Below are 19,435 nucleotides of genomic sequence, written 5' to 3' on the forward strand. Positions count from 1 at the left end.
AGAGGAAATGGATAAATTCCTAGAAATGTCACCTTGCAAAACTGAAGCAGGAAGAAATAGAAAATTTGAAAAGAGCAGTTACTCGGAATGGAATTAAATCAGTAATCAAAAAACTAACAAACAAAATCAGGTAAAGACATCACAAAAAGAACTTTAGGGCAGTATCTCTGATGAACAAATTTGCAGAATTCCTCAACAAAATATTAGCAAACTGAATCCAGCAATACATTAAAACAATCATTTGCCATGATCAAGTGGGATTTATTGCTGGGATGCAAGGATGGTTAAAGATTTGCCAGTCAGTCAATGTTGATACATCACCTCAATAAGAGAAAAGATATGATCATTTCAAGAGATGGCAGAAAAAGCATTTGATAAATTATAACATCATTCAAGATAAAAATCCTCAACGAAGTAGGTTAGACAGAACATATCTCAACATAATAAGGGTCACATATGAAAAACCCATGGCTAACATCATACTCAATGGGGAAAGACTGAGAGCTTTTCCTCTAAGGGCAGGAACAAGAAAGGATGTCCACTCTCACCACTTTTATTCAACATAGTACTGGAAGTCCTAGCCACAGCAGTTAGGTAACAAAAAGAAATAAAAGTCCTCCATATTGGTAAGGAAGAAGAAAAATGTTCACTTTTTGCAGTTAACATGATACTGCATATAGAAAACACAAAGTCTCCATCAAAAAACTTACTAGAATTAATAAATGAATTCAGTAAACTTGTAGGATACAGAATCAACATACAGAAATCTGTTGTATTTCTACGTACTAATAACAAAGCAGCAGAAAGAAATTAATAAAACAATCCCATTTGCCATTGCACCAAAAATAATAAAATACCTAGGAATAAATTTAACCAAAGAGGTGAAAGACCTGTACTCTGAAAAGTATAAAATATTGATGAAAGAAATTGAATATGACAGAAAGAAGTTGAAAAACATTCCATACTCATGGATTGGAAGAACAAATATTGTTAAATTGTACTACCCAAAGCAATCTACAGATTTAATACTGTTGCTATCAAAATACCAACAGCATTTTTCACAGAACTAGAAGAAGGAATCCTAAAATTTGTATGGAATCACAAAAGACCCCAAATAGCCAAAACAATCTTGAAAAACAAAACTGGAGGTATTTTAGATGTCAGGTTATATTACAAAGCTGTAGTAATCAAAACAGGTTGCCTCTGGAATAAAAGTAGACACATAGGTCAGTGGAACAGAATAGAAAGCCCAGAAATAAAACCACAATTATATGGTCAGTTAATCTACAAAGGAAACAGGAATATGCAGTGGGGAAGATCGTCTCTTCATCAAATCGTGTTGGGAGAACTGAACAAATACATGCAAAAGAAGGAAACTGGACAATTTTCTTACACTATACACAAAAATAAACTCAAAATGGAATAAAGACCAGGGTGCATGGGTGGCTCAGTCAGTTAAGTGTCTGCCTTCAGCTCAGGTCATGATCTCAGCATCCTGGGTTGAGCCCCACTTCAGGCTCCCTGCTCAGTTGGGGCTCTGCTTCTCCCTCTCCCTTTGCCCTCCCCCCACTCGTTTTTTTTCTCTCTCTGTCTCTCAAATAAATAAATGAAATATTTTAAAAATGGATTAAAGACCTAAATATGAGATCTAAAACCATAAAAATCCTAGAAGATTGCAAAAAAAAAATCCTAGAAGAAAGCAAAGGCAGTAATTTCATTGACATTGGTCATAGCAACATTCTTCTGAGGCAAGGGAAACAAAAGCAACAATAAACTATTGGGACTTAATCAAAATAAAAAGCTTCTGCACAGCAAAGGAAACAACCAACAAAACTAAATGACAACCTACTGAATGGGAGAAGATATTTGCTCATGACCTATTCAAGAAAGGGTCAGTATCCAAAATATATAAAGAACTTAAACAATTCAATACCAAAAAGATAATCCAGTTTAAAAATGTGCAGAAGACATGAACAGGCATTCCTCCAAAGAAGACCTACAGATGGCCAGCAGACACATGAAATGATATCATTTATCATCAGGGATAATCAAAACCACAGTGAGATATCACCTCCCACCTGTCAAAATGGTTAAAGTAACTCAAGAAACAACAAGTGTTGGTGAGGATGTAGAGAAAAAGGAACCCTTGTACACTGTTTTTGGGAATGCAAACTGGTGCAGCCACTGTGAAAGACAATATGGAAGTTCCTAAAAAAGTTACAAATAGAATTACTCTACGATCCAGTAATCGCACTACTGAGTATTTACCCAAAGAATACAAAAACACTATTTGAAGGGATATATGCACCCCTGTGTTTATTTTAGCATTATTTACAATAGCCAAACTATAGAAGCAACCCAAGTGTCCATCAATAGATGAATGGATAAAGAAGATATGGTGTATATATATAGATATATATATATATAGATATGAGAGAGTGTGTGTGGATGGTATGTAATATATATATGTGTAATATATATATACATATACAGCATTTTTCACAGAACTAGAAGAAGGAATCCTAAAATTTGTATGGAATCACAAAAGACCCCAAATAGCCAAAACAATCTTGAAAAACAAAACTGGAGGTATTTTAGATGTCAGGTTATATTACAAAGCTGTAGTAATCAAAACAGGTTGCCTCTGGAATAAAAGTAGACACATGTATATATATATTACACATATATATGTATTTCATTACACACATGCTCATATATATGTATATGTATTGGAATATTATTCAGCCATAAAAAGAGAATGAAATCTTGCCATTTGCAACAACATGGATAGAGGCAGAGTATAATGCTAAATGAAATAAGCCAGTTAGAATAAGACAAATGCCATAGGATTTCACTCATGTGTGGAATTTAAGAAACAAAGCAACCAAATAATGGTGGGGGGGGTGAGAAACAAACTCTTAACTATAGAGAACTAACAGATTGTTACTAAAGGGGAAGTGGGTGGGGGGGTGAAATACGTGAAGGGGATTAGGAGTGTGCTTGTCTTGATGAACACAGTAATGTATGGAATTGGTGGATCACTATGTTATACATCTCAAACTAATCTGTCACTGTATGTTAACTACACTGGCATTTAAGGAAAAAATGTGAAGGATTTTCTAGGTGATTTCAAAGTCCCTTTTTCGTTCTAGCTTTCTATGCATTTTATCTTTTTTTTTAAAATATGCACTCACCCCTAACCTGGATTTGCATGCAGACTTTCAGAAAAGTGACAATATAAAGTGTTGAATTCATATTTTATGTGAAATGTGCATATATAAAAGCAGATTGCAGTGCTCCAAGTATTTAACTGGATCGTATAGAAGCTCAGCCATTTAAACCTTATTTAAGATGCTGAGAATGCCCTTTTATTTTCCCCTCAGTATACTAGTTAAGTAATAGTTAATTTAGATACATTTACTCATTGAACCCTCAGAATAATCAGTGAAATTAATAGTGTAGAATTTTCTTTATAGAGCCATAGAAAGTAGAACTCCGCTTAAGCAGTTAGCACTGTCATATATTTGAAAAACTATGACCAGCTATGAAAAGCTGCATATATCTGGGTTCAAATCCTGCCCTGAAACTTAATAACCATGTTGTCCTAGGGAAGTTACTTAATTTCTCCTAAACCTCTTCTGTATGTGGGGGTAATAAAAATAATACCATATAGGATTATGATAGTCTAATAAACTATGTATGCAAACTACCTAATGCTATACCTGGACCATGGGTGCATAATAAATATTAACTCTTATTTGATGACTTACCCCAGATCACCCAGCTTAGTAAATCAATGCATATCTTAAGATGTTGTAAGTTCCAAGTAAAAGTCCCTAACTAAAAGTGACTTAAAAATTAGACCATTTGTAAACTCAAATAGCAAAATTGTATAGATCTCATGGTTACTTAAATGGTCATTTGGGTAATCATGAAGTTCTAGGTTGGCTTTTCTGGAATCTTTTTGTATGTCCTGTGATGGTTACAAGATGTCTTCTTTGGTTCTATGTGTCACATACTTCTGTATTAGTCCCCAAATGTAGGAAAAGGACCTGTTTTCTCTAGCATGCCTATTTTTTTTAAAGATACTTATTTATTTCAGAGAGAGAGAAAGAGAAAGTTAGGGAGAGGAAGAGAATCTCAAGCAGACTCCATGCCGAGCACAGAGCTGATGCAGGGCTCAATTCCATGACTCTAAGATCATGACCTGAGCCAAAACCAGGAGTTGGATGCTTAACTGACTGAACCACCCAGGCACCCCTCTAGCATGCCTATTTTTAAAATCAAGAGCACTTTCTCAGAAATTACCCAGACTTTTCACATGTTTTATTGTCTAGGTTTAGATTCTTTGTCCCTTCCTAAGCATGGGATTAATCTGATTGGTTCAGACTAATCAAAATGTATCACTGGGTCAAAAGGTAGGATACGCTTCCCTGAATAGGGACTACATAGAATGTGATCATCCAAACAATCTATTAGCAAAAAGAAAAGCATGTGGACAGGGAATGATTTGGGTAGTCGTTTTACATCTATTGAAGTGTCACTAAAAACTAGGTTTTTCAAATTATGAAAAATTCAAACATTTGCCAAGTAGTGTTCTTCATATGTTAGCAGATAGATTACAAAAAGGAAAGGAAATTACTTCTGGAATTTCAGTAGTCAGGATAGAATACATAATGTGCTTGCATTAAGATAAATATTCTATCTTTTTTATATACCTTCCATATATATTAAAAGTTACATCCTATTATGGTGAATTCTATGACTCTTTTTTTTAAAGATTTTTTTTTAATTTTATTTTTGAGAGAGAGTGTGTGAGCAGGGGGAGGGGTGGAGGGAGAGGGAGAGAGAGAATCTCAAGCAGATTCTGCACCACCCCAGACGCGGGGCTCCATCTCAGGATTCTGAGATAATGACCTGAGCCGAAACCAAGAGTCGGACGCTAAACCAACTGAGCCACTCGGGTGCCCCCATGAGACTCTTAATTTGCCTACTTATATAGTGAATTTTTTTCAGTCACTATCCCATTTCTTAGGAATGGGGAATATTTCACCTGTACTATAAGGAATGGAAAAATGTCTATACTACAGAGATTTTTGTTTTTAATTAGATCTTATTTTATATATGGAAAATAGAATGATCTGATTAAAATTAAGAAAAATGCTGAATTTTGGTAAATTTTTAAAAATAAAACACCTAATTTTAATTTGATGCAGTAGTTAAGAATTTGTTATGTGGGTTTTCCTACAAGAAAGTATGTTTACCTCTGGTGAGGTTGTTTAATAAATAATATGGTATATTCCAACTTCACACTAAGGAGAAATTCTCATTATCAATCTTTTCATTCTTTTTTTAAATTTGATCATTATTTATTTGAGAGACCAGAGTTTCCACGATAGGTACATTGTTTTGTGTTGTATAAATGACTAAATGAGTATGCTTTAAGTGGAATCATATGTAGAGAATTCATTTGTGAACTGAAATGGTCAGATATGTCTTGTCAAAAGGCAATGGTCCTTCAAATTCTTTAGTTCAATAAGGTCAACACATCATTAAGGAGGCTTAAAAGCACTACACACATGAATAGACAACCTTATCTGTAGACTGTGGTATTTAATATCCATAGAGTGCCATCAAAAATGAATTTAAGAAACTGGTGTAGTGACTGTAGTACCATTGTAGTTTAGATAAATACATTATATTTTGCAATTGTATGCTTTATAATCTGTATGTTGTATATATATTCTACATTTATATACAATAGTATTGTATATACTTATGTACATAAGATCACAGTGTGTTTATGGACAATGTAAGAAATTCCCAAGGTTAATTTTTACTATTCAAAATTTTAGGTTTACTGACTGACTCTAGAATCCAGTCTCTAAATAAGATGGGAGACTACTGAATAGACCTGGATGTTTGCCCTTTTTTTGTGATGGTGGTCTTTTACCCCATAAGAAAGCCTCTAATTATTTTTGTATGTATATGTGTGTTTATAGAATTATACCAGTGTAAAACTTTGTGGTTTTATTCAGGCAACTCGGTGTAACTGTCACCAAAAATCTAAAGAGGAAAAATGCACATATGCTGATAAATATACTCAAACACCCTGGAGAAGAATTCCTGTAAGTAACATGTGCCCTTAACCTCTTCTCATGTCATTTACTCTTTTGATGTTTGTTCCACTCTTTTTACTCTAATCTAATAATTTTGAATCTGCCATGGCTGTAATTTTTTTTTTTTTAGGTAAGTTGATTTTTCTTGTCTCTTAGGTGTTCATGTACTTTCTAAAGCTTCTCTTGTGTGTCTTATATAAATGAATGTGCATTTAGTAGCTTTTCCATTCTGCACACTATATAGCCCATTTTATTTGAGTGTTTAGTCTCCTCTCATTGCATGTATTTATGAGAGTAGTATCTCCCCATGCCCTAAAAGAAATAGAAATCCAAAAAAGCAGTCTTCCCTCTTTAGCAGCATGACTCTTTGGAAATATGTGATGTAGCTTATTCTTTTGTTGTTGTTGAAATTTTTCAAATATATTCTATTATAATTACTCAAATGTTGAGGCTGTTAAGTATAAATGCATTAAGATATAGGTAGTAAAGGTTATGTTTTAGGCATGGTTAGGGAATGGTTTCTTCTAACCATGCTTTCTTGTTTTTCAAAACATATTTAGGCTAACATACACTGAGGTCTGAAACTAAGTTCAGGATGTGCCTGAGCCAGAGAATCATCACATGGCCATCCAGTCATCATAATCCTGTTGTTGGGTGCCAACTAATAGACATTTTTTGTTAAGAGAATGCCTAATAAGCCACCTTTGACTCTTCTTTTGCCTTATTTTAGCAGTGGAATCCTAGTAACAAATGAACAGGGACCTATAATGGTTAGTATCAACAATCCAATATTTAAAACTTAGCTACGGGCTTTAAAGTTTGTAAAATACTTCTTTTCATTTTCATCTAATAAGTAATTATTTTTTGTGTGCTCTACATAAGGTATAATGCTAATAATTAATTTATTCAACAAAAGTTTGTGAGCTTCTCCCATCTCAGTTATTAGGTTCTTGAAGTAGAAGTAAGAATTGGGAAAGAAAATACACAGACCAATAAGGATTCCTTCCTCCATTAGCAGGTGTTTATTAAAGGAACTGGTGATGTGATACAATTAAAGTGTAGTGAGTTCTGTTAGGTTCAAAGGATTGAGAAAGTCTAGTTGGAAGAATCAAGGAGCTTGGTTAAAAAGGTGAAGGTTGTGGTTGAATTCTAGAAAGTAAAAGATGCCAGTAGACAGAGATGATATATTTCTTTAAAGGATGTGGAAACTTATCTATTTGAAGGAAATTGCAAAATAAGACTATGCCTCTTGCTTCTAGATGAGGGTTTAGGCTTTCCCTGTTTCTCCAGATGTTTGTGATTTCAGACACTTACTAAGTAGACTGGTGATTTCTTTAAATGTGAGAAGTTCCATTTTCCCATCCTCATGGGAGTTTTTATATACCATCTCTGGGTTCCTCGATCTTTCTGTTCTGAAAACTGGCTGTTAATCAGACAAAAGTAAATGGTACAAAACAACCCCAACACATTCCTCAGTTAGTTTTACTATAATTTTGGGTAAAATGAAGGTCAGTTTTCCAGCCTAGCACTGCTAACAAACCCAGACCTTAGGCTTCCTTGTCATCTACTACTATAGGAATCACCTGGCTTAGCACTTTTGTTTTACAGTTATCTAAGTTAATAAAAAGCAGGGAGATCAAATGGCATATTAAAGTTTCCATAATTAACAAGTGGCTGAGATAGTACTCTAACTTCAGGCCGCCGACCGCTAGTTCAAGGTTCCTTTCCCCAAAGGCACACTGAGGAGCCTTGCAGGATCGAGAGAGGTTTGGCAGTTTGAAATGGGAGAAATATCCTTTACAAAAGGAACAGTACAAGTAAAGGTGATGAAGTAGGAAGATGCATTTGGGCAATAGTAAGTGTATGATTTTGGTTGCAACACAGTTGTATGTTTAGGGAAATAGTTGAAGTTGGTGTAAAGTCCACATGAAAATAGAATTTAAAATTTTACCCAGGAATTACTGGAAAAGTAGTTTTACTGAGTTGGATGTAGTTAAAGAGGTCGTTACATATATTTATTTGCTTAGTTAAATGATGATTATTAGCTATTAACATTAAATATTGAGTTTATTCTCTGATTTTTATGTTTTTTGGACTTAGCATTCATTTGAAATAAAATTATTTTAGAAACCATTTACTATAATAAAGATTTTCTTTTCTCTTCCAAAAAGTTATACTTGACTTTACATGTTCGTTTTTTAGCAGGAACCCAACATCTTTAAACAAAATGTTGATGATGGGGAGGTGCAGTGGGATTCTTCTTTGGCCACAGTGAGTTTGTTAGGTAGCAATTTGGGGAATCAAAATGTGTTATGTTTCAAAATCCCCAGGTTGAGTGTAGGTAACATTTTTTGATCTGGCTAATAAGACTTTGGGAAGATTAAAAGTTATAGTCTGAGTCCTTGTTCTTTACCATTCCCTGAATATCTTGGAAAATTTAAATGCCCTTCTTGACACTCGTAGTTGAGGATCTGAAGTAGAATTACTTCAGAGGTTTGTGAGACATATGTAAGCATGTCCTCGGAACATTACCTGGCATCCGAGGAAGAAATCTGGTTGTAGTAGAAAGCAGAGAAGGATGGTGGACAAGAGAGAGATACCGTCCATAATACTTGTTGGCAGCCACTTAGGATATGGAAAGAAGCATGAAAAAAAAAAATGGACATTTTTGGAAGAAATGAAGGAAAATAAAGGAGATGGATTTCAAATTTAGGGAGGGAAAGAAAGGGAAGAGAGATAAGAATGAGCTATAGGAGAAGATGCTACTTTCAGAGGAGAGTGGATAAGTCTGCTTCTGGTGAAATATTCTCATCTGAAGGACAGAATACCAATAAAGTGGTGAAATGGGTAACATGGAAAAGAACAACAACAATGTGGAAGATATCTAATCATTCACGCAGAAACAGTTTAAGTAAGCTAGGAATCGTAGGAAGATGGTGATTATGTGAAAAAAGATGGTGATTATGTGAGAAGGTTCATGTTAAAATGTATAAACTTATAAAAGTTTATTTTTAAAGATAGTATGACATTATTGATTTGTGTACAAGCGTGTTCTTATAAATAGCATTATCTTGGACTGAAGTAAATATTTTTAATGTATTTCCAGTATTGTTTCAAAGCATTTAACATCAGTGTTTGAAGATTTGTACATTAAGTAAATTCTAAATTTTCACAATATATACATTTTACAGAGCCTTTGTTTAAATATCTTAAATGAACTAGAGAAGCCAAAATATCAAAAAAGAAAACATTTCTAGACTCAAACCATCAACTCTCTTATTTATCCCTTTGAATCTCAAAGAAGGGATTGTAAGATGAACCCAAAGGATCTACCTGGCCTGTCACATAATGGCCCACCTGTATTCTATTAAAATTGAGTGTAGAAATAAATGCTGTTGTATCAGTATCAGTGGGAAAGTTGCCTACCAGTTGAAATTCAGAATATACACAATTAGATCTGTTACTAGTTTTCTCTCATATTCTAAGAACTCACTTTATTATATGGCAAAGAGGTAAGAAAAGATGATTTTATATGCATTTTAAAATGTTCTCTTAGAATTAGTTTCTAGTAGTGAATCAAAGATTTAATCAATTTTATGGTGTATTTAATAGATATGTATGTAACATATAAATTCAACAATTAGAATATGGTCAGCATTATCAGCAATTCTTTGTGCTTACAATTAGGTTCTCATGTCTGAGATTTACTGGATTATGCATATAGTTCAAAATATCATAGTCATGTATGTTCCTATCATAACTATCTATAAAATAGAAAAGATAAAATCAGAAAACTTTATCACAGACATATAACAGAATTCATGTCAACTGTTCATAATTTCCAAAGGAGAAGGAGTTTGCCTACTTCCTAGCAGCATGCTATTATGTACTATTAAAGAACTCTGCTCCCTCCCTTTTTTTGCTTGCCTGGGCGATAAGATAAAATATTAAATGAAAGGAACATCACAACCTAAAGATTTGTCTTAAGAGGACTCTCTCCTAAGTCCTTTTTCTTTTATTCTGTACGTCTTCCTGTTTTGGGAGTGGGCAGCATTATTAATTTTTACGTGAGATTAATGTCCTGATTTTATACTTTGTTTTTCATTTTATCCCAATTGGAGAGGTGTTACATTACTACTCATGTATATTTCAGAGGGAATTAAAGATTTTATTTCTTTGTGGAGGTCTTTATTTATATTCACTATTGTTTATATATAGCATATGCCACTAGAAGTATTTTTTAAGTGAAATATACATATACTTTGGTGTTTAAACAAATAATTATAATGTGGGCATGTAATTATTTTTAAGTTATTGATGTCTAGTCATTTTTATTGAATATGGCCCATGTTTCAATGAGCTAAATGCTGACAGGAGCCATCTGTGTGACTGAGACATCATGCTAGCCGCATGTATTTATGACAATACAACAAGAATCCTATTATGTGTATCTTTACACTGATTTTTAAACCATTGTACTGTTACTTTTGTGGATGCCTCTGAAACCACTAACTGAAAAATAGAATTGTTTTTCAAGGCTAAGAACAAATTAAATGACTATTTTCGCAATTTAGTGATTTACCTGGTCATAAATTTTAAGGGTATCTAAATCGGTGCCCTCTAATACCAAATGCCAGAGCTATAGAAAGCATTTTTAGAACTTTGTTTAAAGTATCCATTGAAGAAGCAAAGTTTATCTACACTGTAGTTAGAAAACAGAGGATAGCACCAAAGTTTTCTACTACTGGGATCCATTTCATTTGTGTAATACAGAGTTTAATTTACTGACTTGTACACCAAGGGTATAGGCAGGACATAGATTTTACTCTTAGAAATTTAATGATAGCAATCACTAAGAAATGGATAATCCTGTTATCTTTCAAGAAGCAACTTGATCAAATCAGTCTTTCAGGAGAAGTTAGGTGGAGATGTAGATTCAGAGTGTGGAGGGGACTTGAGTGTATGGAAGGCAGAAATCTTTAAAGATAGAGCGTCATCTACTAGGAAACCTCAGTGTTGTAGTGCCAAATGCCACAGACCCTTTGGGAGCAAGTAAGACCATTCCAGGAAGCTTCCTAAACTCTCCCAGAAAAGGGAGAAATAGGCAAACTAATCATGAATCAGGAAGAATTTTATCTCTTCGGTGTTAAGATAAAAATCCCTCACACTCTAACTTCAGGTGAAAACTCTCATCTATTCTCACCTTTGCGTTTAGAAAAAGCAGCTGTTTAAGGGAAGAGCTACAAGTGTTCTGGAGGAATTGGCTCACAGTTCCTTGTCTTATCCCACACAGAGCTCACACAGTGTTTTATGTGAAGACTTGGTAGGCTTTATCTTGAGAGAAATGAAGTTACCTCTAAAACCCTGAGTTCAGACACTTCTGTTTTTCATGTTTTCTTCTTCCTTTATTTTTTTTTATGTCCCACCAATTTAAAGTATAATTAGAATATTATGCATATTGTTAAACTATATGTCAGATATCCCAGGTATGTTTTTCTACAACTAGATTTTATTTTTCCCCTTGGGTGGAATATATTCATATGCATACCTACTTCTCTTTGTTTGTAAAACAAAGTGTTTTAGAAAAACCACCGTGGTTTCTCTAGCAGAAAGCATCTCATATCTGCCATTTCATCTTGAAAGTCACCAGAAGCTTTAAAGTAGGCTCAGATGAGCAAAAGGTACTTTCTTGGCTAGAGCTTAGAGAACTTCATGAGTTCATGGCATCAACTAAGAAAGACTTATGCACTCTCTGCCCTCTAGATTAGTGCTCCAGTAGAAATATGTGAGCTGCATATGTAATTAAATGCCCTAGTATCCAAATTAAAAAGAAACACGTATTGCAATGAGCACTGGGTGTTATATGCAAATAATGAATCATGGAACACTACATCAAAAACTAATGAAGTACTGTATGGTGACTAACATAACATAATAATAAAAAAAAGAAGCACACAGAATTAATTTTAATAAAATATTTTATTAACCCAGTAGTACTATTCAAAAATGGAATCAATATAAAGAAGATATTGAGATATTTTACATTCTGAGTTTTGGCTTTTGTTTGTACTAAGTCTTTGACATTTGGGGGTATTTTACATTTATACAGCATTTCATTTCAGACTATCCATAATTCAGCTGTGTGGTCATCATTGGATTAGGCTTTAAACCTGAACTAAGTAGCAGGAATTAATGACCATCCCCCCCCCAAAAGGTACATTCCTTCAGCTTTTAAACCATAGGTTCATTCATTCATTCATTCAGTGAATCTTGACTAGTTTATTCTATATTTCAATCCCAGTGTGCTAAGGGTTTGGATACTAAAAAGACATTGCCTGATTCTTAGTTTATGATCCTCATGAGCAGGCAGCAAAGGGTAAATCTGAGATGATAGGAGGGTGAGGCTCTGTTTCTAGACCAGAGGAAGGTGGGCGTGTGTTCCAGACTTGGGGACTAGACCTTCTGGCTCTCAGATCCATCTTAAAACTGCCATCACTTAATGGTACACTTCAGTTCAGGAGTGTAGCATGTTCAGCACTCACTGATGGAACAGATCCGTGGATCTGGGAATTTGTGTTGCTTCTGCTTTCTTTTTGCTGAAGATCAGGTCTCCCACCCTTTCCTTATATCTTAAAAATCCTAAGTCTTCTAAGTTTCTAAGTTAAGTTCTTCTCCACAAGTTCTGTTTTATTTTAGAAACACTCCCAATGGATAGGGAATCATGGGGAGGCAATACCTGCTCTTAGTGCTGCTGCTTAGTGTTGTTCAGATGTGTAGTATTTCTGAACTGGCCTGGTCTTGGGGTTTGGTCATGTATTTTACAGCTATTTCAGTTGTTTACTGTTGAAAGGAGTAAATAATCTTTCTTCTTTTCATACTCAGGGAAATTACCTTTAGTTTATAGAGATGAGAATATCCTTAGACATGTTTTCCATCTCTCCCCAAGAAAATATGACTTTACCAATATAATCAGCATTTTAAATAATCTTCCTCTGTATTATTCTAATGTGCATTATGGTTTTATTCCTCTATTTTTTATTTTTATTTTAAATACTTAAGATTCATAAAAAGTTATAAAAATAGTACAGAAAGATCCTTTGTATGGTTCACCCAATATCCCACAATGATTACATTTTATATAAGTATAGTACAGTTTCAAAACCAGGAAATTGACAGTAGTATATATGTAGTTCTATGCCGTTTTATTACTATGTAGATTACGGCAACAACACCGTATTTAAGATGCAGAATTATTGCACCACTACAAAGTACTGCCTTGTGTGCTGCCTTTTTTTTTTTTTTAAGATTTTATTTATTTATTTGTCAGAGAGAGAGAGAGCAAGCATGAGCAGGAGGAGGGGAAGAGGGAGAAGCAGGCTACCTGCTGAGCAAGGAGCCCAATGTGGGACTCGATCCCAGGACCCTGGGACCCTGACCTGAGCCGGAGGGAGAGCTTCACCAACTGAGCCACCCAGGCGCCCCTGTGTGCTGCCTTTTAATAGTCACAATAATTCCCTTCTTCCTCTACCATTCCTAATGGCAACCACTAATCTGGTTTTCCACACCTATAATTCAGTCATTTCAAGAATGTTATGTAAGTGGGGCGCCTGAGTGGCTCAGTTGCTAAGCGTCTGCCTTCGGCTCAGGTCATGATCCCAGGGTCCTGGGATGAAGCCCTGCATCGGGCTCCCTGCTCAGTGGGAAGCCTGCTTCTCCCTTTCACACTCCCCCTGCTTGTGTTCCCTCTCTCGGTGTGTCTCTCTCTGTCAAATAAATAAAATCTTTAAAAAAAAAAAGAAGAATGTTATGTAAGTGATATTATATAGTGTGTGAGCTTTTGAGGTTACTTTTTTCACTCAGAATAATACCTTGGAAATTCATCCAAGAAGTTGTGTCTATCAATAATTTGTTCCTTTTTAATGCCAAGTAGTATTCCATTGATATGGGTGATCCATAGTTTAACCACTTCATCTGTTGAGAGACATTTTGATCACTTCTAGTTTTTAGCTATTACAAATAAAGCTGCTGTGAGTATTTGTGTAGAGGATCTTGTGTAGATGTACATTTTCATTTCTCTGGGATAAATGCCCAGTAATGTGATTTCTGGGTCATATGACAATTCTCTGTTTAGTACTCAAAAAAATTCTCAAACTATTTATCACAACTGCCAGAACAGATTCTCATCAACATTGTATGAGTAATAGTTTCTTTGCATCTTTATCAGCATTTAGTAGTGTTATTATTTTTTAATTTTAAGCCATTCTGGTAAGTGTATATTGATATATCAGTGTAGTTTTAATTTCTATTTCCCTAATGGCTAATAGTGTTAACTTCTTTTTGTGTGCTTATTTGCCATCTTCCTTGAAATATATCTTCATGTCTTCCTATTTTCTAACTTGATTTTTAATTTTTGTACTGTTGAATTTAGAGTTCTTTATATACTCCCCAAGTTCTGACATAAGAGTAAAGTATGTGGTTTGTGAGTATTTTCTCCCAATAGTTTGTCTTTCCATCTTCTTCACAGAGTCATTCAAGAGTAAAAGATTTTAATTTTGAAGTCCAATCTATCAATATTTTTTTCTTTTATGGATTGTGCTTTTTACGTTGTGTCTAAACTCTTTACCAAGGCCAAGACACTGAAAATTTTGTTTTCTTCTGAGATGTTTATAGTTTTACATTCTACGTTTAAATCTGTGGTCCACAGGGTGCCTGGGTGGCCCAGTCATTTAAGCATCTACCTTTGGCTCAGGTCATGATCCCAGGGTCCTGGGATCCAGCCCCTCATTGGTCTCCCTTCTCAGTGGGGAGCCTGCTTCTCCCTGTCCCTCTACTACTCCCCCTGCTTGTTCTCTCTCTCTCTCTCTCTGTCAAATAAATAAATAAATAAAAATTTTTAAAAGATTTTACTTATTTATTTGACAGAGAGAGACACAGAGAGAGAGGGAACACAAGCAGGGGGAGTGGGAGAAGCAGGCTTCCTGCTGAGCAGAGACCCTGATGTGGGGCTCGATTCCAGGACCCTGGGATCATGACCTGAGCCAAAGAGATGCTTAATGACTGAGCCACCCAGGCGCCCCATAAATAACATTTTTAACATAAATAAATCTGTGATCCATTTTGAGTTAATTTTTAGGTAAGATATGAGGTTTGGATCAAGGTTCATTATTTTCCTACAGTTACCCAGTTGCTTTGCACCATTTTTTAAAAATATCCTTTCTCTATTGAATTACTTTTACGGTTTTGTCAAAAGTCAGTTGACTATATACTTGTATGGATCTATTTCTGGATTTTCTATTCCACTGGTCTGTGTCTACCCCTCCACCAATACAGCACTGTCTTGATGGCAATAACTATAAGAAGGCTTAAGTTGAGTGATTCCTCCTACTTTTTCTCTTTCATAATTGTTTATATATTCTAATTTATTTGCTTTTCTGCATAATTTTAGAATTAGCTTGTGTTTATCTAAAAAAAAATCTTGCCAGGATTTTGACAGAAAATGTGTCATACCTAAATATCATTTTGGAGTTAACATCTTTAGTATGTTGAATATTCCAATCCATGAATAAGGTATATCTCTCCATTAATTTAAATCATTTTTTAAATTTCTTTAATCAACATTTTCTCATTTTCTGAATACGAGTTCTACATATGCTTTCTTAGATTTATTAAGTATTTCATCATATTGAGTGGGATTATAAATGGTATTGTCTTTCAAATTTCAGTTCCATGTGTTCATTGCTGGTATTTAGAAATACAAATGAGTTTTGTATATGGATCTTGTATCCTTTGAATTTATTAAACTCACTTTCTGGTTCTGAGTTTTTCCTGTAGATCTAGATATTCTATGTGGATTGTCGTCATCTGCAAATAGGAACAGTTTTCTCAATTTTTTTATCTATATGTCTTTTATTTCCTTTTCTTACATTATGCCACTGGTTAGGACTTTCAATAGTATGTTGAATAAGAATGATGAAAGTGGATGTTCTTGCCATGTTCCTGATTTATGGGGGAAAGCATTCAGTCTTCCCATTAAATAAATGTTAGCTATAGATATTTGAAAGGTGCTTTTTATCAAGTTGAGAAATTTCCTTTCCATTCCTAGTTTGCAGAGAATTTTCATCATGAATGTGTGTTGGATTTTGTTCAGTCCTTTCGCTATACTAATATATGAACATGTCATTTTTTTCACTTTAGCCTGTTGATTGCATTGATCATTTTTGGAATCAGTCTTATTGACCTAAACCCTCCTTGATCATGGTGTATAATTCTTTTATGTATTTCTGAATTCTAATCAATAATATTTTGATAAAGCTTGTTTATGTTTATATTCATGAGGAGTAATAGTCTGTTGATTTCTGTTTTTTGTTTTGTTTTGTACTATCTTTGTCGGTTTTCTGTTAGGGTAATTCTAGCCTCATAAATGAGTGGGGAAGTATTCTTTCCTCTAGATCTGTTTTCTGGAAGAGATTATGTAGAATTGGTGTTAATTCTTTAAACATTGGTAGAATTCTCCAGTGGGACCATCTAGGTCTGGAGATTTCTTTTTTGGGGAGTTTTTTAATTGTTATAGACCTATTCAGATGATCTCTTTCATCTCAGATGAGTTTTCATATTTTGTGGTTTTGAGGAATTTGTCCATTTCTTCTCATTTGCCAAATTTATGACTGCAAAGTTGTTCATAGTATTCCCTTTTAATGGTTGGAGGATCTGTATTGTGACCCTGTTTCATTCACGATTTTGGTAATTTGAATTGTCTCTCTGATCTTTATCATTTGTAGTGGTTTGTCAATTTTATCAAACTTTTCAAAGAACCAACTTTTTGTTTCCTTGATTACCTCTGTTTTTGTGTTCAATTTCTGTAGTTTCTGCTCTTTATTGTATTCTTTTTTCTACTTACTTTTGGTTTATTTTGATATTTTTTCCCAAGTTTCTTAAGGTGGCAGTTCAGCTTATTGATTTGAGGGTTTTTTTCTCTTTTCTGTTACTGTTGTAGCTGTGTTCTACAACTTTCAATATATATTTCTTTTGTATTCGGTGTGTGTGTGCATGTGTGTGTGTTTAATTTCCCTTGAAACTTCTTTGATCCATGAATTATGTTGTTTAGAATCCAAGGGTTTGGAAATTTTTCTGTCATTTTTCTGTTACTGATTTCATTTTTTTTTTTTAAGATTTTATTTATTTGACAGAGAGACAGTGAGAGAGGGAACACAAGCAAGGGGAGTGTGAGAGGGAGAAGCAGGCTTCCCGCCGAGCTGGAAACCCGATGCAGGGCTCGATCCCATGACCCTGGGATCATGACCTGAGTTGAAGGCAGATGCTTAATGACTGAGCCACCCAGGTGCCCCTCAGTTACTGATTTCTAATCTGATTCCATAGTGGTCAAAAAACACATTATGTGCAATTTTTATTCTTTTAGTTTGCTATGGCCTACACTGTGGTCTGTTTTGTTAAGTGTTCTATGGACTCTCGAATGTTTATTTGGCTTTTGCTGGATGGAGTAGTCTATACATGTTGAATAGATCCTGATTGTTGATGGTATCCTTGAGTCCTTCTATATCACTGCTGATTTTATTGTCTAGTTGTTTTATCAATTATTAAGAGAGGAGTGTTAAACTTTCCATCTGTAATTATGGGATTTGTCTGTTCTCCTTTCAGTTCTATCAGTTTTTCTTTCATGTGTTGCACAGTCCTATAGTTTGGTGCATACACATTTAAGATCACTATGTCTTTTTGGTAGATTGACCCTTTTATCATTTTATAAGGTCACTTTTTATACCTGGTAATTTGCTCTGAATCCTCCTTTATTTGATATTAATATAACAACTCTTACTATCTTTTGATTTTTTGCATGGTATAACTTTTTCCTGTTTTACTTTATTTTTTTTCTTCTTTCACATCTTTAATATTCAACAATTATGTCTCTCCTTAATATCCTTTGGCATTAAATTTAATTGACCCTGGTTGTGTCAATTAGAAGCACTTGTATTATTTATGGATTTTTTATGAATTGTCTTTATCAGGTCTGTAGAGCTTTAGGCCACTTGCTTATTCATCACCTTGTTCATCAAATCCCCATCTTAAAATATGGGGATTTCTGAAATAGTTTTTAATACAATAAAACATCCACTCTTACTACTATATCCTGATGTAGGTGGCAAACATTTTCTGTAAAGGACCAGATAGTAAATATTTTAGGATTTGTAGGTAACATACTGTCTCTGTCACCTCTTCTTCTTCTTAGCAACCTTTTATTTTTTTTATTATTATGTTACGTTAATCACCATACATTACATCATTAGTTTTTGATGTAGTGTTCCATGATTCCATGATGTAGTGTTCCATGAAACAAGTGTTCATTGTTTGTGCATAACACCCAGTACTCCACGCAGAACGTGCCCTCTTTAATACCCATCACCAGGCTAACCCATCCCCAACCTCCCTCCCCTCTAGAACTGTATTGTTAAATATAAAGTGAATTTCTTGTGTCCGGCATATGCTTGGGTCATGATTCTTTATCCACTCTGCCAGTCTGTCTAATTGGTGTCTATACACCTTTATATTTCATGTAATTACTGATATGTTAAGTCTGCCATTTTATTTTTTGTTTTGTTTCCTCTCTTATTTCTGGTTTCTTTTTCTTGCCTTTCTGTATGTTACTTATACCTCTTAGAATTCCATTTTGTTTTATACATAAGTGTTTTGAGTGTATCTGTATGGGACTGTTATGGTTGTTGTAAGTATTATACATACATATGTAGTCTACTACCCTTTAAGTCCCTTTCTCTCCCCCATTTATAATATAAGTGTCTTAAATATTTCCTATACATATATTAAGAATGACATAAGACAATATTAGAGCCAGGGAAGGATGGAAGCCTAGGCTCCCTCGTTGGGCTTTTCTGTTGGGAATAGGGATGGAGCTGCAGTTTTTCCTGTGGCATTTAGCAGGTTCTTGTGTACAGGTTTTGTGAACTGCTAGGCTACCTCTTTCCTAGTTCTTTGGCATGGTTCAGGATTTTCTTGACACTATTTCTATTTTCGTTTTTGTCTGTGTCCAGTGGTGTTTCTATGCTGGCTTCTCCATCACCTAGTCTAGGATACATTAGGCAAAAAGATACCTCAGGAATTTTCTACTATGTCCTCAGATTTCAAGGTCCCTAGCTGATCTATCTTCTTAGCTCCACCTTTCAGAGTTTTATGTTTGTTTTATATATAATGTCGAGAGTTTTGGCCTCTACTTTGCAGAAGGAAAAGGGGGAAATGTTATCTATTCCATCTTGTGCTAGAACTGGAAGTACTGCTTCGATTAAATTTTA

General features: G+C 34.6%; 1 protein-coding gene across 10 annotated transcripts in view; it reads left to right on the forward strand.

Moving 5' to 3' along the window:
• CCSER2 (coiled-coil serine rich protein 2) overlaps window positions 1-19,435 on the forward strand; it is a 191,114-nt gene that overhangs the window by 150,686 nt on the left and 20,993 nt on the right. For all 10 annotated transcript variants that reach the window (XM_027590133.2, XM_027590117.1, XM_027590125.2 and 7 more), the window contains one exon: window positions 6,039-6,128. In XM_027590133.2, the coding sequence (XP_027445934.1) occupies window positions 6,039-6,128 (90 nt within the window). The remainder of the gene's footprint in view (window positions 1-6,038; window positions 6,129-19,435) is intronic.

This window comes from Zalophus californianus, chromosome 15, assembly GCF_009762305.2.
Source record: "Zalophus californianus isolate mZalCal1 chromosome 15, mZalCal1.pri.v2, whole genome shotgun sequence".
Taxonomy (NCBI): domain Eukaryota; kingdom Metazoa; phylum Chordata; class Mammalia; order Carnivora; family Otariidae; genus Zalophus; species Zalophus californianus.